This window comes from Protopterus annectens, chromosome 3.part0, assembly GCF_019279795.1.
Source record: "Protopterus annectens isolate FY-2018-M chromosome 3.part0, PAN1.0, whole genome shotgun sequence".
Classification (NCBI taxonomy): domain Eukaryota; kingdom Metazoa; phylum Chordata; order Ceratodontiformes; family Protopteridae; genus Protopterus; species Protopterus annectens.
This window is the reverse complement of record NC_056731.1, coordinates 1,403,870,817-1,403,890,665: the sequence shown is the minus strand read 5'-3', so window position 1 is coordinate 1,403,890,665 and position 19,849 is coordinate 1,403,870,817. Positions and strand designations below refer to the sequence as shown.

At 42.9% G+C, this 19,849-nt stretch overlaps 1 protein-coding gene across 1 annotated transcript in view; it reads right to left on the bottom strand.

The window, feature by feature from the left end:
* CHD7 (chromodomain helicase DNA binding protein 7) overlaps positions 1-19,849 on the bottom strand; it is a 2,781,650-nt gene that overhangs the window by 824,583 nt on the left and 1,937,218 nt on the right. The window contains exons 14-15 of the mRNA XM_044065875.1: positions 10,145-10,388; positions 8,064-8,240 (exon numbers count right to left, since the gene is read on the bottom strand). Coding sequence (XP_043921810.1) covers positions 8,064-8,240; positions 10,145-10,388 — 421 coding nt within the window. The remainder of the gene's footprint in view (positions 1-8,063; positions 8,241-10,144; positions 10,389-19,849) is intronic.

Below are 19,849 nucleotides of genomic sequence, written 5' to 3'. Positions count from 1 at the left end.
TGGAAACGAAATCTGTACCCCTGGGATACTATGTTTAATACCCACTTGTCCCGGGTAATTAACTGCCAAGTTTGAGCATGAAGTGCTTGTTTTCCCCCCAAGGGGGATGCCAAAAGGTAAGTGCTTGGTGATGGTAGAGGAAAGTCATTGAGACTGTTTACTGTAGGGCTGTGCTTTATTTCCTCCAGTTTTGGAGGTGGAGGCACTCCATTTCTTTGACCTGTAAGAAACCTGTGATTGGTATCTGGAGCCTTTTGAGCACTTGGATTTGCCTTGAGTAGCTCTGTTGGACACAGGAAAGGACCAATTTTTAGTAGGCCAGTGTCTACTGAACCTGGGTGGCTGCACTTGCAAGAAATCTTTTACAGTTTACATAGATTTGGCTTTGTCTTCCATTTTCTTTAAAACCTCTTCTGCCTTATTACCAAAGTATCATGCTACAAAGGGGCATCCAACAATGTAACTAACATGATCAGGCAGATTTTGCTCCTTGAACCAGGCATGCCTTCTAATCACAGATCCAGTAATGGTGGCCCTACAAGAAGCCTCCAAGGAATCAAAACCACATTGCAAAGTATGCTTTCCAACCTGTTCTGCTGAATGAAATAATTCCTGTAACTCTATTTTCCACACAATCAGAAATCATAATTTTCTGTTTCAGTAAGCCCATAACATGCTGTCGATATTTAAGCATACGAAACTGGCAGTTTAAGGCCCTGATTGCCAAGGTTGCAGATGTATAAACCTTTCCCCATCTATCCAGTGCCCTGGAATCTCTGTCAGAGGGGGTAGGATTTTTGGCTGTAGAGGCTTTTACACACTTGGGACCCTGAGAAAAAGTCTCATGATCAGCAGCAGGATTTTTGAATAGGAGGCAGGGAATCAGGAGCCATGCTTGATTCCGAAAACACATCAACAATGTCTAATACAGGAGGTATGGTCAAAGGCCTATGTTGAGGAAGGAGGAAATCCCTAAGCCTCTTTTTTGATTCAAAGAAGTCCTGACTCTCCCAGTGAAAATGCTCCCGTAAAGTATGCAAAGTCTCTCCAAAAGAGTAATCCTCAGGAGGAGATGCAGATGGGATGGATTCCTCTGCATCAGAATCCTCATAGGGTGGAATAGAAAATTCCTGATCAGAAGAAATGGAAAAGTACAGTTTTGTACCTACCATAAATGTAGATGTTCGAGTGTATACCCTGCTGCAGTCATCACACTTGGGTTATCCTGCCGTCAGGCGGTCCCGCAGTCGGCCCGGATTCCAAAGTCTTGGTCCGGCGTCGGTTGCTGTCACTTCTTCCCTGATGTCAGAGCACCAGGGGTATATCAGAGGCATCCAACGCCATTTTCTTCAGTTTTTCTTGCCCCAGATGTCTGGTGCCCCTAATAGGTAGGCAAAAAATAAATAAATAATATATATATATATATATATATATATATATATATATATATATATATATATATATATGTATATATATGCACACATACAGCTATATGGAAAAATAAAACAAAACCCTTAGGCACAAGCAAATACACCACAGAGGTAGTATAGAATAGAGCTAGTTCAGAGGGGATGGAGGAAGGGTAACCTGGACTGCAGCAGGGTATACACTCGAACATCTACATTTATGGTAGGTACAAAACTGTACTATGTTCATCGTGTTACCCTGCTGCAGTCATCACACTTGGGTAGAATCCCAAAGCTAAGGATGGGAGGTGGAGTTAAACAGGGTTAGGGGAGGCTAGAAGGCCCTGCAAAACTGCAGTGGCGAAGCCAGCTCTAATCTTAGAGTAAAGTGGTAAGTGGTAATGTTTGGTGAAGGTGTGTACTGAACTCCCAAGTTGCAGCTTCCAAAATATCCTTAGTTGGCACCCCCCTGAGGAAGGCTGTAGATGTAGCTGCTGCCCTGGTAGAGTGGGGCCTTATGGTAGCAGGAACTGGTTTTCCATGGTGGGTGTAGCAAAAACGTATGCAATGTCCGATCCATTTAGAAATGGTCTGTTTTCAGATAGCCCTTCCTTGTGATGCTGTAGCACAGGATACAAAAAGCTGGTCAGATTTTCTGAAAACCTTAGTTTTATCCAAGTAGTAACGCAGCTGCCTGTGAATGTCCAAGGAATGCAGGAGTCTTTCTCCTTTGTTCTGTAGATTTGGAAAGAAGGTGGGTAAATGAAAGGTTTGATTTAGAGCCACACTGGATACCACCTTAGGCATAAAGGAGGGGTTAGTTCGTAGAGAAACTCTGTCTTGATGAAAAATGAGGAAAGGTTCTACTGCCATTAGTGCCTGAAGCTCCGAAACTCTACTAGCTGAAGTGATTGCTAGCAGCAGGGCAGTCTTCCATGATATAAACTAAGTCAGCTGAGAAAGCTGGCTCAAAAGGAGGTAGTGTGAGTTTTTCCAGAACAAAGTTGAGGTCCCAAGTAGGTGTTGGTGCTCTCCTGGGAGGCCTAAGGTTTTTGGCCCCTCTGAGAAACTGCCTTAGGAGTGGATGTGAAAATAAGGGAGGATCCGTGTTTTAGTGAGCAGAAATAGCTGAGGCGTGGATTTTAATAGATGAAAAAGAAAGCCTTTTGTGCAACATCTCAGTTAGATATTGCAGAATCTGAGGTATGTCAGACTGAAGGGTATTTTGGCCTTTAGCTTGGCTCCAGGCGCAAAACCTTTTCCATTTGTCTGAGTAGGCTTTCCTGGTGCTGGGCCTTCTGGCCTCCAGAATAACTTCCATAACAGCTTGTGAGACAGGAGCTGGCTGGTTGCTTAGGTGATTTGCCATGCAGCCTAGTTTAAGGTTTTGAGCTAGCTGTGTAGAATCTGACTGTCTTGTGTGAGCAGGTGGGTAATTTGTGGCAGAATCCATGGTGGGCCCTGGGCCATATTCCTTAACAGTGGGAACCAGTGCTGGCGTGGCCAGTCTGGGGCAATGAGTATCATTCGGGGTTCTCTCCATCCTGACTTTCAGTAGCACCTTTGTGAGAAGGGGTGGTGGAGGAAAGGCATATACTGTTAGCATTTTCCAACTGAATGAGAGTGCGTCCACTTTCCAAGCTTGATGGTGAAAATTCCTTGTGCAAAACTTTGTTAGCTGATAGTTTTGAGGGCTGGCAAACAGGTCTATGTCTGGGAGCCCCCATTTTTGAGTTATTGCGAATACTTGTGGATCCAGTTTCCACTTGTGGGGATCCATGATGTTTCTGCTTAGGTCGTCTGCCAATGTGTTTTTTTTTCCTGGCAGGAATTGAGCTTGTAATTGAACTTGGTAAGCCAAAGCTGTGTTCCACAAGGACATTGCTTGCCTGCATAGAGGGTAGGAGTGTGTACCCCCTTGTTTATGTACCACATTACTGTGGTATTGTCTGTCCTCATGATATGCTGTCCTAGATGTAAGAGGTCCTTGAAGGCTGTCAGAGCATTTTGTACAGCTAACATTTCTTTTTGATTGATGTGCAGATTCCTTTGATCTGCTGTCCATATGCCTTGAATGCACCGTCCTGCCATGTGTGCCCCCCAGGCATAGACTGATGCATCTGTTGTCATAGTTTGCCTGGCTGGGGGTAGGGTGAAAGGCTGACCCTTGTTGAGGTGACATGCCTGTGACCACCATAGAAACTCCTGTTGAAGGCAGGGAATGAGATTTATCATTGTTTCCAAGCTGTGGCTGTGTTGAGTCCATATGCTTTTTAGGTACCATTGTAATTTCCTCATATGCAGTTTTACAAAAGGTATTAGTAGTATGCAAGATGCCATGAAGCCCAAGGCCTGCAGAATTTTTCTTGCAGGGAGTTGGGTCTTTGTTGCCATTGTTCTGAAGTATTGAGTTAATTGTAGTTGTTTGTCTGGCGTCAGATAAGCCATCTGGGCCGTTGTATTCAAGCTGGCACCCAGGAATGTCATAGTTTGTGAGGGTACTAGTTTTGATTTCTTTTCGTTTACTGTGTACCCTAGGCAACTTAGATGTTTTACAAAAGCCAGGTGTTCTAAGAGAATGTCCTTGCTTTCTGCTTGGATGAGACAGTCGTCCAGGTATGGGTATATTTTGAATTCCTCTTTGTCTGCAGTATGCAATTACTGGTGCCAGGCATTTTGTGAAGACCCTGGGCGCAGTAGATAAGCCAAAGGGCAGTGCAGAGAATTGGTAATGGGTTTAACCTGCAATGAAACGGAGGTATCTTCTGCAATTTTGTCTGATATGGACATGCAGGTATGCCTCCTTGAGGTCCAACGTTACTAGCCAAGCTTTCTTGCCCAACATGGGAAGAAGCTGCTGTAGTGTTAGCATCTTGAATTTGGGTACTTGCAAGAAGGTGTTTAAAATTGAAAGGTCCAGAATGGGTCTCCAAGCATTGTCCTTTCTGGGGACTAGAAAGAGCCTTGAGTAAAATCCTTGGCCTTGCTCCTGTGTAGGTACCAGTTGAATGGCTCTCATGCCCATGAGAGCTGTAATTTGTTTTTGTGCCTCTGCCCATTGATTTTCTGGCAGGTTTGGCATTCCTTTTATCCTTGGCAAGGTGTGGAAATGGAATCTGTATCCGTGTGAGATAATGTCTAGGACCCATTTGTCCTTTGTGACGATGCGCCAGTTGTCTGCAAAAAGTACTAATTTTCCTCCCAAGGGAGCTGCCAAGAGAGTTTTACTTGGCAGTTTGAGGTTTAAGTCATTGTGTTTGCCTTCTAATGGTTTGGGACCTGTCTTCTCCTCCCTTCTATGTTGTAGTGCCCCATTGGCGAGGTTTGTAAGGGATTTGTGCTTGTCCTCTGCCCCTTGGGCGCCAGTATTTACCCCTCTGTGGTCTGCCAGCAGCTGGAAAGGACCAATTTTTTGTTGGCCAATTTCTGCTGAAGCATGGGGGCTGTACCTGTAAGAAATCTTTGACCGTCTGCATAGATTTTGCCTTATCCTCCATTTTCTTTAAAACCTCCTCTGCTTTAACCCCAAATAAGACATCCTGCTCTAAGGGTGCATCCAGTAACTTTGCTTTAACATGATCAGGCAGAGATTGTTCCTTTAACCAAGCATGCCTACGTATAACAGACCCAGTAACAGCTGCTCTAGAGGAAGCTTCCAAGGCATCAAAACCACATTGTAAAGTATGTTTGCTCACCTGTTCAGCTGCATGCAACAGATCTTGCATTTCCTTGAATTCAGACTGTTGAGGGTGCGTGGCCATCTTTTGTTTTATTTGAGACATTAGGAATTGCTGGTATTTAAGCATGTGAAATTGACAATTTAGTGCTCTCATAGCCAGAGTAGTCGAGGTGTAAACCTTCTTTCCCCACCTATCTAGTGCTCTGGAGTCCCTTTTCTGAGGGTACAGGATTTTTAGCCATAGAAGCCTTAGCCCCTTGGAGACCCTGGGAGATTGTCTCTGGATCAGCAGCAGGGCTTCTGTAAAGGAATTTGTGAGAGTCAGGCACTCTATAGTATCTATCTGGTTTGGCTGGAGCAGGAGGCAGAGAATCTGGATTTAGACTAGATTCTAAGAAGACATCATCCACAATGTCCAAAACTGGGGGGATAGCAAGTGGTCTGTGCTGGGGGAATAAAAGAAACACTCTGAGCCTTTTCTTTGAGTCAGGGTAGTCCTGACCTTCCCAGTGGAAATGTTCCCTCATGGTGTGTAAGGTTTCCCCAAAGGAATAATCTTCAGGGTGAGAAGCTGAGGGAATGGAGTCTTCAGCATCAGAATCTTCATAAGGGGGAAAGGAGTAATCCTGTTCCTCAGAGGAGCCTGAGGAAATGGACACTTGATCAGAGGAGGCATAATCCTCCTCTTGTCTAGGCCTTTTGTCGGGGGGGGGGGGGTTGGGAACCCCTGATCAAAGAAATCAAATCTTCAGCCATTTTAAGCATCGGTTTCTTAGGCATATGGCCTTGACCTGGAGACTGAAGTGTAGGCTTTTTTGGTTTTAGAGGAGTCTTAAGTTTAGCATAAGACTTTATGGTGAGGGTAGTCAGTCAGAAGACACCTTCAGAAACCGAAGGTGTTTCTACAGCACCGGCTTCCCCTACTGCAATGTCGTCGGTAGGGCCTAAGGAAAATGGCTGTGTCGGCCTAGAACTCTCTGCTTGGGGATCCGAAGTGGTCTGGGGATCCAATTCAGCGGTAGCCAGGGGCTACGTAGGCGCCTCACTGAAAATCGGAGAACCGGCGACCGGCCCAGCCGAGGCCTCGGAATCTGGCTTGGATCTAGGCTGCCTGTCTTTATCCCTGTGTTTTTTTATGCACGCCGGTAGTCGGTTGCTCCGACGGCATAGTGTAATTAAATTTTCTACTGAAGTAGTGCCGTGCAAAATCAAAGAGTCACTTTATAGTTCGCTTACTGAACCTAGCACAAAAATGACAACCAGTGACGTCGTGGTCTGGGCCTAGGCAAGGTATACAAAAAGAATGAAAGTCCTTATGAGGTATTTGCTTCCCACAAGAAATGCAATTGTTAACTTTTTCTGACATCGGACTGAGGCAAGAAAAGGTTCCCCAACGGGGTACTTAGCTTTGAAGACTTCGGACTGAAACTCTATTCGAAAATCTCAGGTGTCGGCCGACCAGCACTTGCTAACTGCTTCTGCTTCGGGCATCGCGCGGCAAGAAAGACTGAAGAAAATGGCATTGGATGCCTCTGATATACCCCTGGCGCTCTGACGTCAGGGAAGAAGCGACAGCAACCGACTCCGGACCAAGACTTTGGAATTCGGGCCAACTTCGGGACCGTCTGATGGCAGGATAACCCAAGTGTGATGACTGCAGCAGGGTAACACGATGAACATCTTGATCTGAAGATTCATAATCAGTGCCTTGCCTAGGCCTATTAGCGGGGGGGGTGGGAACCCCTGATCAAGGTAATTAAATCCTCAGCCATTTTGATCATCTGTTTTTTAGGCATAGGGGCCTGAGCATGTGGCTCATGCATCGGTTTTTTAGACTTAGAAGATGTTTTTGACCTTGTTTTTGAGGCTGGCTTCGGTTTAGTATAAAAATGTTGAGGCCTGAAAACACCCTCAGAAGCCGGTGCCTGCTCAGCGGCTCTGGACCCATCCAAGGGAGAGACATCCGCGGGTGAGAAACTCGCGGCATACCGGACTCCGAATGGGTCTCTGTAGAGGCCTGAGACTCAAAAGTAGCGGGTATCAGGGGGTGCGCAAAAGCGCCTCACTGAGTACCGGCGACTGGCTTAGGAGAAGTTTTGTCATCTGTTTTGGACCTCGACGGTCTGTCTCTTTTTCTTTGCGGTTTTTGTAAACTCCGGTAGTCGGATTGCTAACTAACGACATTTCTGGATAATTAAATCTTGAACCAAAATATTTAGAAGCAAAAACATACTGACGCTTAATAGTGCGTTGGTTAAATCCAGCACTAAACCGACAGCAAGGCACGTTGTGATCTGGGCCTAGGCAAGGAATACAGTACAAATGAAAATTCTTGTGAGGTATTGGCTTCCCACCAGTAATGCAATTATTAACTTTTACTAACATCGATAAGGAGCAGGAAAAAGTTTCCCCAACAGGGTACTTAGCTTTAGTATGAAGACCAGTTCTGAAACTCGAATGTGAAAATTTCAGGAGTCGGCCGACCGGTACTTGCGAACTGCTTCTGCTTCGGGCACTGCGCGGCAAGAAAGACTGAATAAAATGGTGTCTGCTGCATGTTTTATACCCCTGACTACCGGACGTCATGGAAAAGGAGACAGTAACCGACGCAGGACCCAAAACTTTGTTATTCAGGCTGACTGAGGGCAATCTGCCAGATTACCCAAATGTAATGACTGCAACAGTGAAACTCGAAGAACATCGCAGTTAACACTTTCCAGGTAACTATGTTGTTTGGCTTTCTAAAGTTGAGAAAAAAAATGGAGATGCTACTATCAGCAAATCCCTGCCAAATTCTTCTCCCACATGAGCCAAGTTGTTCTGCAAAGGAAACCGTCCAAGACTAAAGCATTCAGTACATGGAAAATACTTCACATAAAACAAAACTTTGACCCATGCAGAAAACCAAGTAACCCTAACAATTAACCCTGGAAAGCCATCAGCTGCTATCCTAATACATGCTAGTTTGAAATACTGACCAGATCCATCAGCTTGAGTCCCTCCAGAAGTTTACAGTTCCGATTCTTTAACCTGTGTGCCTCATCAATGATCACACAGCGCCATGGGATGTTACGCAGTTCAGGACAGTCTGTTAGAATCATCTCAAATGTAGTGATGATTGTGTGAAACTTGTAGGCTCCCTTTATCATACGGCCCTGGAGAATACAAAGAAGCTTACTTAGCTAATGGGTGCAGCACAGCATTTCAAGGTTACAGACAGGAATTTTTTTTTTTTATTTCATAGGTATATATATATATATATATATATATATATATATACACACGTACACACACACACACACACACACTACAAAGTTAAGAGCTTAACCAAACTACCTGCTTTACATGCACAGACTGATATGAAAGTTAACCATCCAGTCTTCTAACAATGTAATTACAAGTTCTATTACAATAAACAAAAAATAATTAGTCAAGTTTGATCTGTAGAGCAAATACATTCAATGGTCTTGTCATGGCTGACAATACAGAAAATATGCACTTTGATGTAAAATTTCATCCTTGCCTTTAACCCAAACAGACCAATCCATACATTTAAAGAAATATGAGCACAGGCTCAGAAATTCTTGGTCTTAAAGTGATTCTGACTCCCTTTACAAATTCAGTATTAGTGTTAATATACTTTAAAAAACAGCAATGGTAACATTAATTTCTTGCAATTTTGTAATGTATCTGTCAATGAATCAAGTTAGAAGTCAAGTAATTTCACAAATTCTTCAAATTAGTTTCAATTATTCAAAGGATGGAAAAGTGCAGGAGGGAAACCATTTTCTTTGATACATGTATACAGATGTGTGTGTGTGTGTGTGTGTGTGTGTGTGTGTATGTATATATATATATATATATATATATATATATATATATATATATATATATATATATACACACACACACACACACGTATACTTAGCATACTCAAATGTATGACGAATGACACTGCTACTGTAATTACTTAGCTGTAGTATGTAGAAGGTCATTAGCTCTACAGTATTATTGCCATGTGCTCTGCTGTTACAAGTCAGCTAACTAAAAGCACTTCTAAGCTGCTTCATTTCAGAAGCTTTGCTCATAGCTGCTAGATTATGAAAGCAGCCAGAAATGAAGTACAAGCAAGACTCTGAAGCTGCATTTATTTAAAATGAGGAAGGAGGTTAGCTGCTGTGTTTGAAATCAGTGTGGAATGTATGCATCTGCAAATGACCAAAACACCTTCACAAGCAGGATTTGTACAACTACTACAATGTAGAAATAAAAGCAGTCTAGCTCAGTTGTACAGGAAGACCAGTCATACCTCACATGCTTAACTTTGCTTTATACTTTCTCAACAACATTTGTAAAATTTAGCAGAATGTCATTTGAATAATAAATTGCAGCATGTGAACAACGAACATCTGGATCTGTCTCATTCATTTCTACTGTGCAAAACTTAAGTCAACTGTCAAGAAAATGAAAATGCAGCTCACTAATTAGTATTTCTAGAATCGAAGAGTTACTAACACTGCAAAAAGAGTAACTTCCAGCACAAGTTATTCCAAATTCACCTTTGAAATTAAGCCACATTTCACTACAAACTGTGCATTACTTTAGAGGAGAATCATTAGACTGTAATCCTCAGACCCTTCTGTAGATCTCCTGAACATTCACACAAAGCACTAAAGCAAATGGGAGGAAAAAACAAGCTGCTTTCAGTATCAGAGTTTCACTGTCTGCACCAGAGAGGCTGCCAAACAAGTGACATCAACACAAATACCAACATCACCACTGAAGTAGGAAGCCTAAAGCAGGGGTGGGGTGGGGTGTGAATGGAGCTGTTGTAGTTAGCTTCACAACATAATCTGCACGGTCTCACAGTAAAACACACACAGAATGGTAGGGTAACATTATTTTGATTTAAGATGCTAGATGTGCCTGAATCACTTTAAGCAACTTAGAGAGATATTTAAAAAGTCAGTACAGGTTGCTTGGATAGTAATAAAAATGCAAGCTCAAATTTATTTAGTTATGCGGTTACTATCTGAAGTCTACATGTTTCTTCCATTACCTCAGAATCTCTAAAGTACATTTCAAAAAGATGAATAGTCCGACGACTGGCCTGACTGCCATGGTATACGACGACATTGATTTCTGTCCAGGTGCGGAATTCCCTTTCCCAGTTAGGTATAGTGGACAGTGGAGCAATGACTAAGAAGGGACCATGGATTCCTTTCAGATAGACCTCGTTGAGAAATGTAATGGACTGGATGGTCTTTCCCAAACCCATTTCATCTGCTAAAATGCAGTTTCGCCTAGAGAGGAAAAAAAATAATAAAACTATTAGTTTCAGTCAGCATTTTATCAATAAAGCAGACTACCTCTCTTCTGATTACTTACCTACACAAAGGAGAAAGCATTCTCCTCTCTCTCCCCCCAACCCATAATCATCTTCTACAGATACTCCCAACAAAGTCAAACAAGTTAAGTGCAAGTCTGCATGGGATGCGGTACAACTAACCAAATTTCCACAATGAAAGACGTTCTTTGAACTCATGTAATCAAATGACACTGAAAACATTTCTGAATAATGCTTTCTTGGACAGCTTGCCCATGCACTCCCCACAAATTACATAATCTGTTTGACTGCCCTAAGTTTCAGGAAGGTCAGTTCTATCCCTATATGTACATTATCAAAGTTTAGCAAAACAATGCCATGTTTCAATCCTCGGTAGTCATTACCTGTTAAAGCTGTTAGTACAGTAATGCCCTGCAAACAAAGCAAACTCCTTTACATCAAACAGTCAGTATAACTAAACAGCCCCTACAGACCAGAAAGTGATGGTCTACCCACAACAAAAAAGCATACATAGCAACTCTCTTCAAACTCTGAACTTGTACCAAAATCTACAGCATTGCAAAAAGATGACCATGATACCATTCAACCCAAGAACCCCCCCACACACACACAATCTTCACATGCCCACAGTCCCCCTACACCTAAACTTCCTAATCTACAGCAACTTACCACTTCTGTTATTCCTAGCTTGCAGCTCTCTAGCCATTACAACCACTATTTCTGGATTGCAGTGGATATTTAACAATGCATGCCAAGGAGCTGTATAGTTTTCTCCTGTTTTTGTAGCAGTGGGCAGTGTTGCCACAGGGGTATGTTTCCTCATCTTTTTTCCAATGTTGGCCACCAACTATATTGATAAACCTGTGGGGTACAGGTCAGCCTTTTGATCTCCTCTCAGAAGTCTGTGCACAGAAGGCCAACAAGGCCCCACCCTCGGTGTGAAGGAAGAAAACACCATGCCCACCTCTAGACACTCTTACTCCCTAAGGTCATAATCTAATCTGGGTCGCCAACTGAACAGATGGATGCCTGTCCCGAATGGGACAACTAAGCCTGTATTTTTTCACTGCAACATAAAGACACCACAACCGTCTCTAAAATGCCTTTTTTTCCTGGAGCCCTCCCCTGAAACCAGACTTTTGCTCAGACATACAATCCCGGTAAACAAACGGAAATAAATACCCACCATGTTACTTACTACCAAAGTCTTACTACAGTAACTTCTAAAAGCACAGAAATGAATAAAATATGCAAATCTAAGTTATCACCTTACATTAGAAATATACTACCAAACTTTTGTACTATCGTCATTCAAAGTAATACTACACACACTGTTTTCAGAAGTTTACATTTTGAAAATCTATGGATGATTGTGAATGTACCTTAAAGCTTTCAAGTAAAAGCAGTAATAGGTACAAAAACGTTTCCAGATTTGTTTAGTTATGCAGTGCACACAGACATTAATTATTAAAATACACATAAACTTAAGATTGTGCACCAGCCGTAGTTCCAAGTTGCATAATTGCAACTATCAGCTGTGAAAGTCATACTTTTTTTAAACTAGTTTGTATTTACCAGAGGTGCAGTGACCCCAGATGTACCAGTATATATAAAACCTGGGTGTGTGTTAATGACGCCCTCGGAAAGCAGTGCAGTACTCCTCCTTTGCAAAAAAAAAAAAAAAAAAAGTTTAAAGAGCTGCAACTAACACAATTTAGCAAGTCACAGTTACGTAATTTAAAACACTAACATGGAACCCTTAAGAGTTGGCCTTTACTTTCACAAGAGTTCCAGGAAAAATGCTTGGGGGAAGTACAAAATTTTGATTTGAAATGAAACGTGAGACAGGCAAATATCCAAAAACAAAAAGAGAGGACCACCACGAAGTATGAATTTATTCCAAATATAAAAATAAGCGCTTTAACGTGCTACCAGGCACGCTTTATCAGATTTCAGAACCCACTGAATTTCAAGATGTACATATACACCCACTGCATCATGAATTAACACATTTAAATAGTCAATAAAGCCATCAATAAACTAATTAACCCATTGTGACTTTATAGTTGCTGAATCTTTCAGTTCATACAGAGTCTTCACATCACATTTAAAACTTGTTCACAATCCTAAGAAGATAAAAACCCCTTTTTCTATTAATTTATCAAGTTATATTACTATACTAATTACCTGAGCAATGATAAAAAATCAATTGTAAGTATATGCATGACCATAAGATAAAATAGATTTAAAATAAAATAAAAACCTCACAGTAAACTATGTGAGTGTAAAGTTATGTATAAAAAACACAGTGACATGGTTAAAATGCTGCTATCTGCCATACATCTATCTGCTTGCCGCTAAAGCAGACTTAACACTAACAAACTGATTCAGACCTGGTTCTACATGCGCTCTCAGTCTAAAAATCCAACATAATTCAACTGACTCCAAATAATTCATTCTATCACCACCCCACTTATTATTAATAACCATTTGTAAACTCTAAACTTAAAGGCATGATCTGTGTAAACTGCGATATGCTTGGCTAATGCATTGAGATGATTCATTTTCGTAATATATATATGGTTGTACATCCTGTCTTTTAACTTTCTGGATGTCATACCTACATAAAACGCCATGCATTTCCGTGCATGTTGCCAAGTAGATAAGATTCATAATGTTGCAAGTCGCATAAAATTTAGGTGTAAATGTATACTCCAGAAAAGGGTGGGTAAAATACTGTCCATCAACAATGTAACTGAACATATTGCATCTATTGCAAGGGAAAGTACCTGCTCGTGGTAATTCCCAGTGTGTCCCTTTTTGTTCTGGGTTTGTCCTTTCTACACAAAGCAACCTTTTAAGGTTCTTGCTGTTCCTATATCTGAACCTTGGTGTTTCTCCTACCAAGCTAGAAATAGAGGGGTCTATAGTCAGAAAGTACAGTTTTGTACCTACCATAAATGTAGATGTCCGAGAGGTATGCATCTGCAGTCCTAACATATGGATTGTCCTGCCTCAGGCAGCCCTTCGGTCGGCCGGATTCCAAAGTCTGGGTCTGGCCTCAGCTGATGTCGCACTTCACCCGACGTCATAGCTGCTATGTATTGGGTATAAAGGCATCAGCCGATGCCATTTTCCTCAGTGTTTCTTGCCCCAGATGCCAGGTGCCCTCTAGGAAGGCTAAATTTGGATAAATGCAAATGATTCCAAACAGTAGAGAGCAAACAATATAAGCATGTATATACATATATACAAACAAATACACCATAATAGATTCCCCCAGCTAGCTACAAGATGGGCAAATACCCTAGGAGTACCACAGAGGGGAAGGAGGGCGGGTAATCCTGACTGCAGATGCATACCTCTCGGATATCTACATTTATGGTAGGTACAAAACTGTACTATGTCCTTCAAGGATGCATCTGCAGTCCTAACATATGGGTAGAATACCATAGCCAAACTGGGGGAGGAGGCACTAAGATAATGATGGTGTAGTTAAGATCCCTTGTAAAACCGCAGTTGCAAAACCTGCTCGGGATCTGAAGTATAAAGGTAGATTATAATGCTTGGCAAATGTATGCACGGAGCTCCAAGTAGCAGCTTCTAAAATGTCTTTGGTAGCCACTCCCCGTAGGAAAGCTGTAGTAGTGGCTGTAGCCCTTGTGGAATGAGGTCTGATGTTTTCTGGAGTTGTCTTTCCATGAAAAGAGTAACAAAATCTAATGCAATTTCCTATCCATTTCGAGATTGTCTGTTTTGAAATTGCTTTTCCTTCCATTCCTGTTGCATATGCTACCAGAAGCTGGTCAGTTTTTCTGTTGGTCTTAGTTCTGTCCAGATAGTAGCGTAATTGCCTGTGCACATCCAAGGTATGTAGTAATCTTTCCCCCCTGTTCTGTGGGTTGGGGAAGAATGTTGGTAGGTGGATTGCTTGGTTCAATGATACTCTGGAGACCACTTTTGGCATAAAAGTAGGCTTAGTTCTCAAGGACACTCGATCCTGATGGAAGATAAGGAAGGGCTGTACTGCCATTAATGCCTGTAATTCAGAAACCCTTCTTGCTGAAGTGATTGCAAGCAGGAAAGCAGTTTTCCAAGATAAGAACTGTAATTCTGCTGTTGCTGCTGGTTCAAAAGGGGGAAGTGTTAACTTTTCCAGCACAAAGTTAAGGTCCCATGTAGGCAAAGGTGGCTTCCTTGGAGGCTTTACATTTTTAATTCCTCTCAGAAACTGCCTGAGTAGAGGATGAGAGAAGACTGGAGGATCCATGTTGTATTCTGCTGAAATTGCTGATGCATGAATCTTAATGGAGGAGTAAGACAGGCCATTGTGGAACAGTTCTGCTAAGTATTCCAGGATGTTAGCTATGTTTGCTAAGGATACATTTTCTCCTTTTGCTGCACTCCAAATGAGGTATCTTTTCCATTTGGCTGAATAAGTCTTTCTTGTGGAGGGTCTGCGAGCCTCCAGGATAATGTCTTTAACCCTCTGAGATAATTCTGGGTTGCTTTGTTTTATGTAATATTCCAAGCAGCTAGCTGTAGTGTTTGCAAGTTTGGATGTAGGATCTTGTAGTTGTTCTGTGTTAGAAGTAAAGGACATAGAGGTAGAGGCCATGCGTGTGTCCGAGACATACTCCTCAGTAGCAGGTACCAATGCTGCCTCGGCCAGTCTGGAGCCATCAGGATTATCCTTGGGTGATCTTCTTTGATCTTCAGTAGCACTTTGTGCATCAAAGGAAGAGGTGGGAATGCATATGCTGTCAGGTTTGCCCAACTGAAGGATAGGGAGTCCACCTTCCAAGCAAGTGGGTGGTATGTCCTTGTGCAGAATTTCCTCAATTGGTGGTTGTGCGGGGATGCGAACAGGTCTATTTCTGGTAGTCCCCATTTCATTGTAATGGTTTCGAAAATGTCTGGATGCAGCATCCATTCGTGGGCATACGTGGTAGTTCTGCTTAAGATGTCTGCTAGTGAGTTTTCTTTTCCTGGCACAAATTTGGCCTGGAGTTGAATGTTGAGGTTCAGGGCCACATTCCACAGGTCCATTGCCATCCGGCACAGAGGATATGAGTGTGTGCCTCCCTGTTTGTTGATATACCACATGACTGTGGTGTTGTCCGTCCTTATCAGCAAGTGACCCTGTTGAAGAAAAGGTCTGAATGTCTGGAGTGCCTGTTTCACTGCCAGCATCTCTTTTTGATTTATGTGTAGATTCAGCTGGTCTTGTGTCCATAGGCCTTGTATACACTTGTCCACCATGTGTGCCTCCCAGCCTAGGTCTGAGGCGTCCGTGGTGATAGTCTGGCTTGGATGAGGTTTGTGGAAAGGCAGTCCTCTGTTTAACTGACAGGCCTGAGCCCACCACATGAATTCTTGTTTCAGGCATGGAATTATTGGAATCTGGGCTTCTAGACTGTGCTTGTGTTGAGACCATACATTCCTTAGGTACCATTGCAACTTTCTCATATGCAGCCTGGCATGCGGAATCAATATTATGCAGGATGCCATGTAACCCAGGGCTTGCAGGACTTTCCTTGCTGTAAGCTGGTTCTGTGTTGTTAATGTCATGAAATAGAGTGGAAGTTGCTTTTGTTTTTCTGCTGTGAGAAATGCCATCTGATTTGATGTGTCCAGTTCTGCACCCAAGAATGTTATCCTTTGGGATGGTACCAGCCTTGACTTTTTCATGTTGACTGTGTATCCCAGGGCTTGCAGCAGTTGTATAACCTTTTCCAAATCTTTTGTTAATTTGGTCTTGTTGTCCGCTTGTATTAGGCAGTCGTCCAGGTATGGATAAATCTGAATTCCCTGAAGCCTGCAATGAGCAATTACTGATGCCAGGCATTTCGTGAATACTCTGGGCGCAGTAGATAAGCCAAAGGGCAATGCTGAGAATTGATAATGCTCTGATCCTGCAAGAAATCTGAGGTATCTTCTGCAATCTGGTCGTATAGGGACGTGCAGGTATGCCTCCTTGAGATCTAGAGTCACCAGCCAAGACTCCTTGCCCAGCATGGGAAGAAGTTGCTGTAGGGTCAGCATTTTGAATTTTGGAACAATGAGATATGTGTTCAGAGCGGACAGGTCGAGAATAGGCCTCCATTGATTTTCTTTCCTTGGTACCAGGAAAAGTCTGGAGTAAAATCCTTGCCCTTGTTCCATAGGCGGTACCCTTTCTATAGCTCTCATCCTTAGTAGGTGGTTGATTTGTTCTAGAGCGTTTGTTTTTTGGTGTGGTGGTAGGTTTGGCATTCCTCTCTTTTTTTGGTAGAGTGTGGAAGTGAAACCTGTAGCCTTTGTCTATTGTCTGTAAAATCCATTTGTCTCCTGTAATGTAATGCCAGTTTACGGAAAATAAGGCTAGCTTTCCGCCCAAGGGTGCTTCCAGTTGTTCCCTGGTAGGCGGTATCAGAGCCAAGTCATTGCTTCTGTCCTGTGGAAGTGGTCGTAGCTGAATCTGTGGCAGTACTTCTCTGGTTGTTAGGCTGCCACTGACGTCCCCTGTAGGCACCTCTGGACTGACCTCTGCCTCTTGGGCGCCTATTTCTGCCTCTCTGTGCTCTGGAGGTGTCTGGAAAGGACCAATTCTTTGAAGGCCAATTTCTACTAAACCTCGGAGGTTGGACCTGTAAGAAATCCTTGACTGTTTGGACAGATTTTGCTTTTTCTTCCACTTTCTTTAGCACTTGCTGTGCAGGGGAGCCAAACAAACTTTGCTGCTCCATAGGAGCATCTAGGAGCTTTGACTTAACATGGTCTGGTAAGGATTGCTCTTTTAACCAGGCATGCCTTCTAATCACTGTTCCAGTCATGGCTGATCTAAAGGAAGCCTCCAGTGCATCATAGCCGCATTTTAAGGAATGATTACTGACCTGCTGAGTGTTATGTACCAAATCCTGAAGGGGCTTACGGTCTATAGGTTCAGGAGAGGACAGTTTTTTATTTAGCTGGTCTAACAAAAATTCCTGATACTGAATCGTGTGGAATTGACAGTTTAAGGCCCTGGCCGAAAGAGTAGCAGAAGTATAAACTTTTTTACCCCATCTCTCTAATGCTCTAGATTCTCTTTCAGAGGGAGGGTTTTGGCAGAGGCAGCTGCTACAGCTTTGGGGCCCTGTGAAATGGTTTCAGGATCTGCAATAGGAGCCTTATACAAGTGAAAGTGTGTGTCCGGGACCCTGTAATATCTGTCGGGCTTGGCAGGGGCCGGAGGAAGAGAGTCAGGGGCAGTACAGGCATCATTATATGCATCATCAACAACTGTTAGTACTGGAGGAATGGCTAAAGGCCTATGCTGTGGTAAATGTAAAAGGTCCTTAGCCTTTTCCTTGAATCTGAAAAATCCTGGCCCTGCCATTGAAAATGCTCTCTCATAGCATGTAAGGTTTCCCCAAAAGAAAATTCTTCAGGAGGAGAGGCAGAAGGAATGGAGTCTTCTGCATCAGAATCCTCATAAGGAGAATATGGACCTTCTGGAGGGTCTGAGTTTTCTGAATCATCCGAGGAATAGTCTGTAGAAACAGGATCCGGGGGCTCAGTTCTAGGCCTCTTCTCTGGAGGGGGTTGAGAGGCCCTGTCTGGGTGAGGTTGGGATCCCCTGATCAAAGAAATGAGATCCTCAGCCAGGCTGAGCATTTGGGAACTAGAGGTAGGCCTGTGAGAGGGGGGTTTAGCAGGCAAGGCCTTAGAAGATTTAGCTGCTTTAGCCCTAGAAAAAGCCTTGATAGACATAGATGCAGGGGGCCTAGCAGCTCCACGTGTAGGAGTAAATACATCTAGAGGTATAGTATCTGATAAGTCCTGGGTGCCTGCTACAGCAGTGGAAATTTCAGTAGCAGATTCAGCCATGCTCTGTGAGGCCTCGGCTATCGGAGGCATGCTTTCGGCCGAAGGAAGAACAGAGGACTCTGTTTCAGCCGAAACCGAGACACTCGCGGTTGGCTTAGCCGTGGTTTCAGCCGAAACCGCAGACCGCGAGTGTCGGTCCTTTTCCTTGCGCTTTTTAGCTAATTGTGAAGTCGGAGTCTCCGATGGCATTTTGTAAGCAAAAGCGGTACCAAAAAACTCCTCTGCAAACTCCGACCGACGTCCAAGTGTCCGTCGGTTGAAGGAAGCACAGGCTAGACAAGCTGATACGTCGTGGTCTGGGCCTAAGCAAGGAAGGCAGTAAGAGTGGAAATCCTTATGAGGTATTTGTTTCCCACAAGTTAAACAATTATTTACTTTTTCTGACATCGGCTGAGGCAAGAGAGTCCAGCGGGTACTTAGCTTTTAGAAGTCTTCGGTAGAAATCTCTGGATCTGACCGACCGGCACTTGCGAACAGCTTCTGCTTCGGGCACCGCGCGGCAAGAAAGACTGAGGAAAATGGCGTCGGCTGATGCCTTTATACCCAATACACAGCAGCTATGACGTCGGGTGAAGTGCGACATCAGTCGAGGCCAGACCCATACTTTGGAATCCGGCCGACCGAAGGGCTGCCTGAGGCAGGACAACCCATATGTTAGGACTGCAGATGCATCCTTGAAGGACATCATCCCAATTCCTTTTTATAACTTCAACTATTTTCTTATTGTCATTTGTGTACCTAGTTGTGAATGCTACCTTGACTCTATCAGAACTATCTCTGTAATCACTAAAAACTTTCCTATGTCCTCTAGGGATGGTGTGTTGTCTATGTCCATTGTAACCTAACAAATTTAAACCCGACCTCTTCACTGCCCTTGTCATGGTATCAGTATACCCTCTCTCCTGAAATAACATTTCCATATTATCAACTTGTTCATGCATATCAGAGTCATTCTTGCAGATGTTAATGATCCTTGTATACTGGCTTCTTACTATGTTTGGAAATACAAACTGGGGATGCATACTACTGTAATGTAATTGTGCATTCTTCCAACATGGTTTTCTATAGAGAGAAGTTGAAACCTGTCCTGATCGATCCTTGGAAATTGTAATGTCCAAGAAGTCAATCTTATAATAAGATGACTCCATGGTAAAACTTAAGAAATCAGTGGTTGTTCCTAAATAATTTACAAAACTCCTTAACATATCCATACTATCATTCCAAACAATAAGTATGTTGTCTACAACTCGTCTATAGAGAAGTACATATGGATAGAATGCACTATTAAATAAAAGTCTTCTCCCAGAAATGCATCACCAGGTTTGCATAAGAATTTGCACATAGGGTGCCCATAGCAACACCCCATTTTTGTATACATAGTACCTCCTGAAACATAAAGACATTATTGGAGAGTACTGTATCTAATAAGGTACAAATAAGCAACTGTAATTCATTGCTAAATCCCTCTGTTGTATTCAGTATGTCTCTAACAGCCTCAACCCCATAGTCATTTGGGATTGAGGTAAACAAATTCCTAACATCCAGTGTAGCCAGTACACAGGAAGA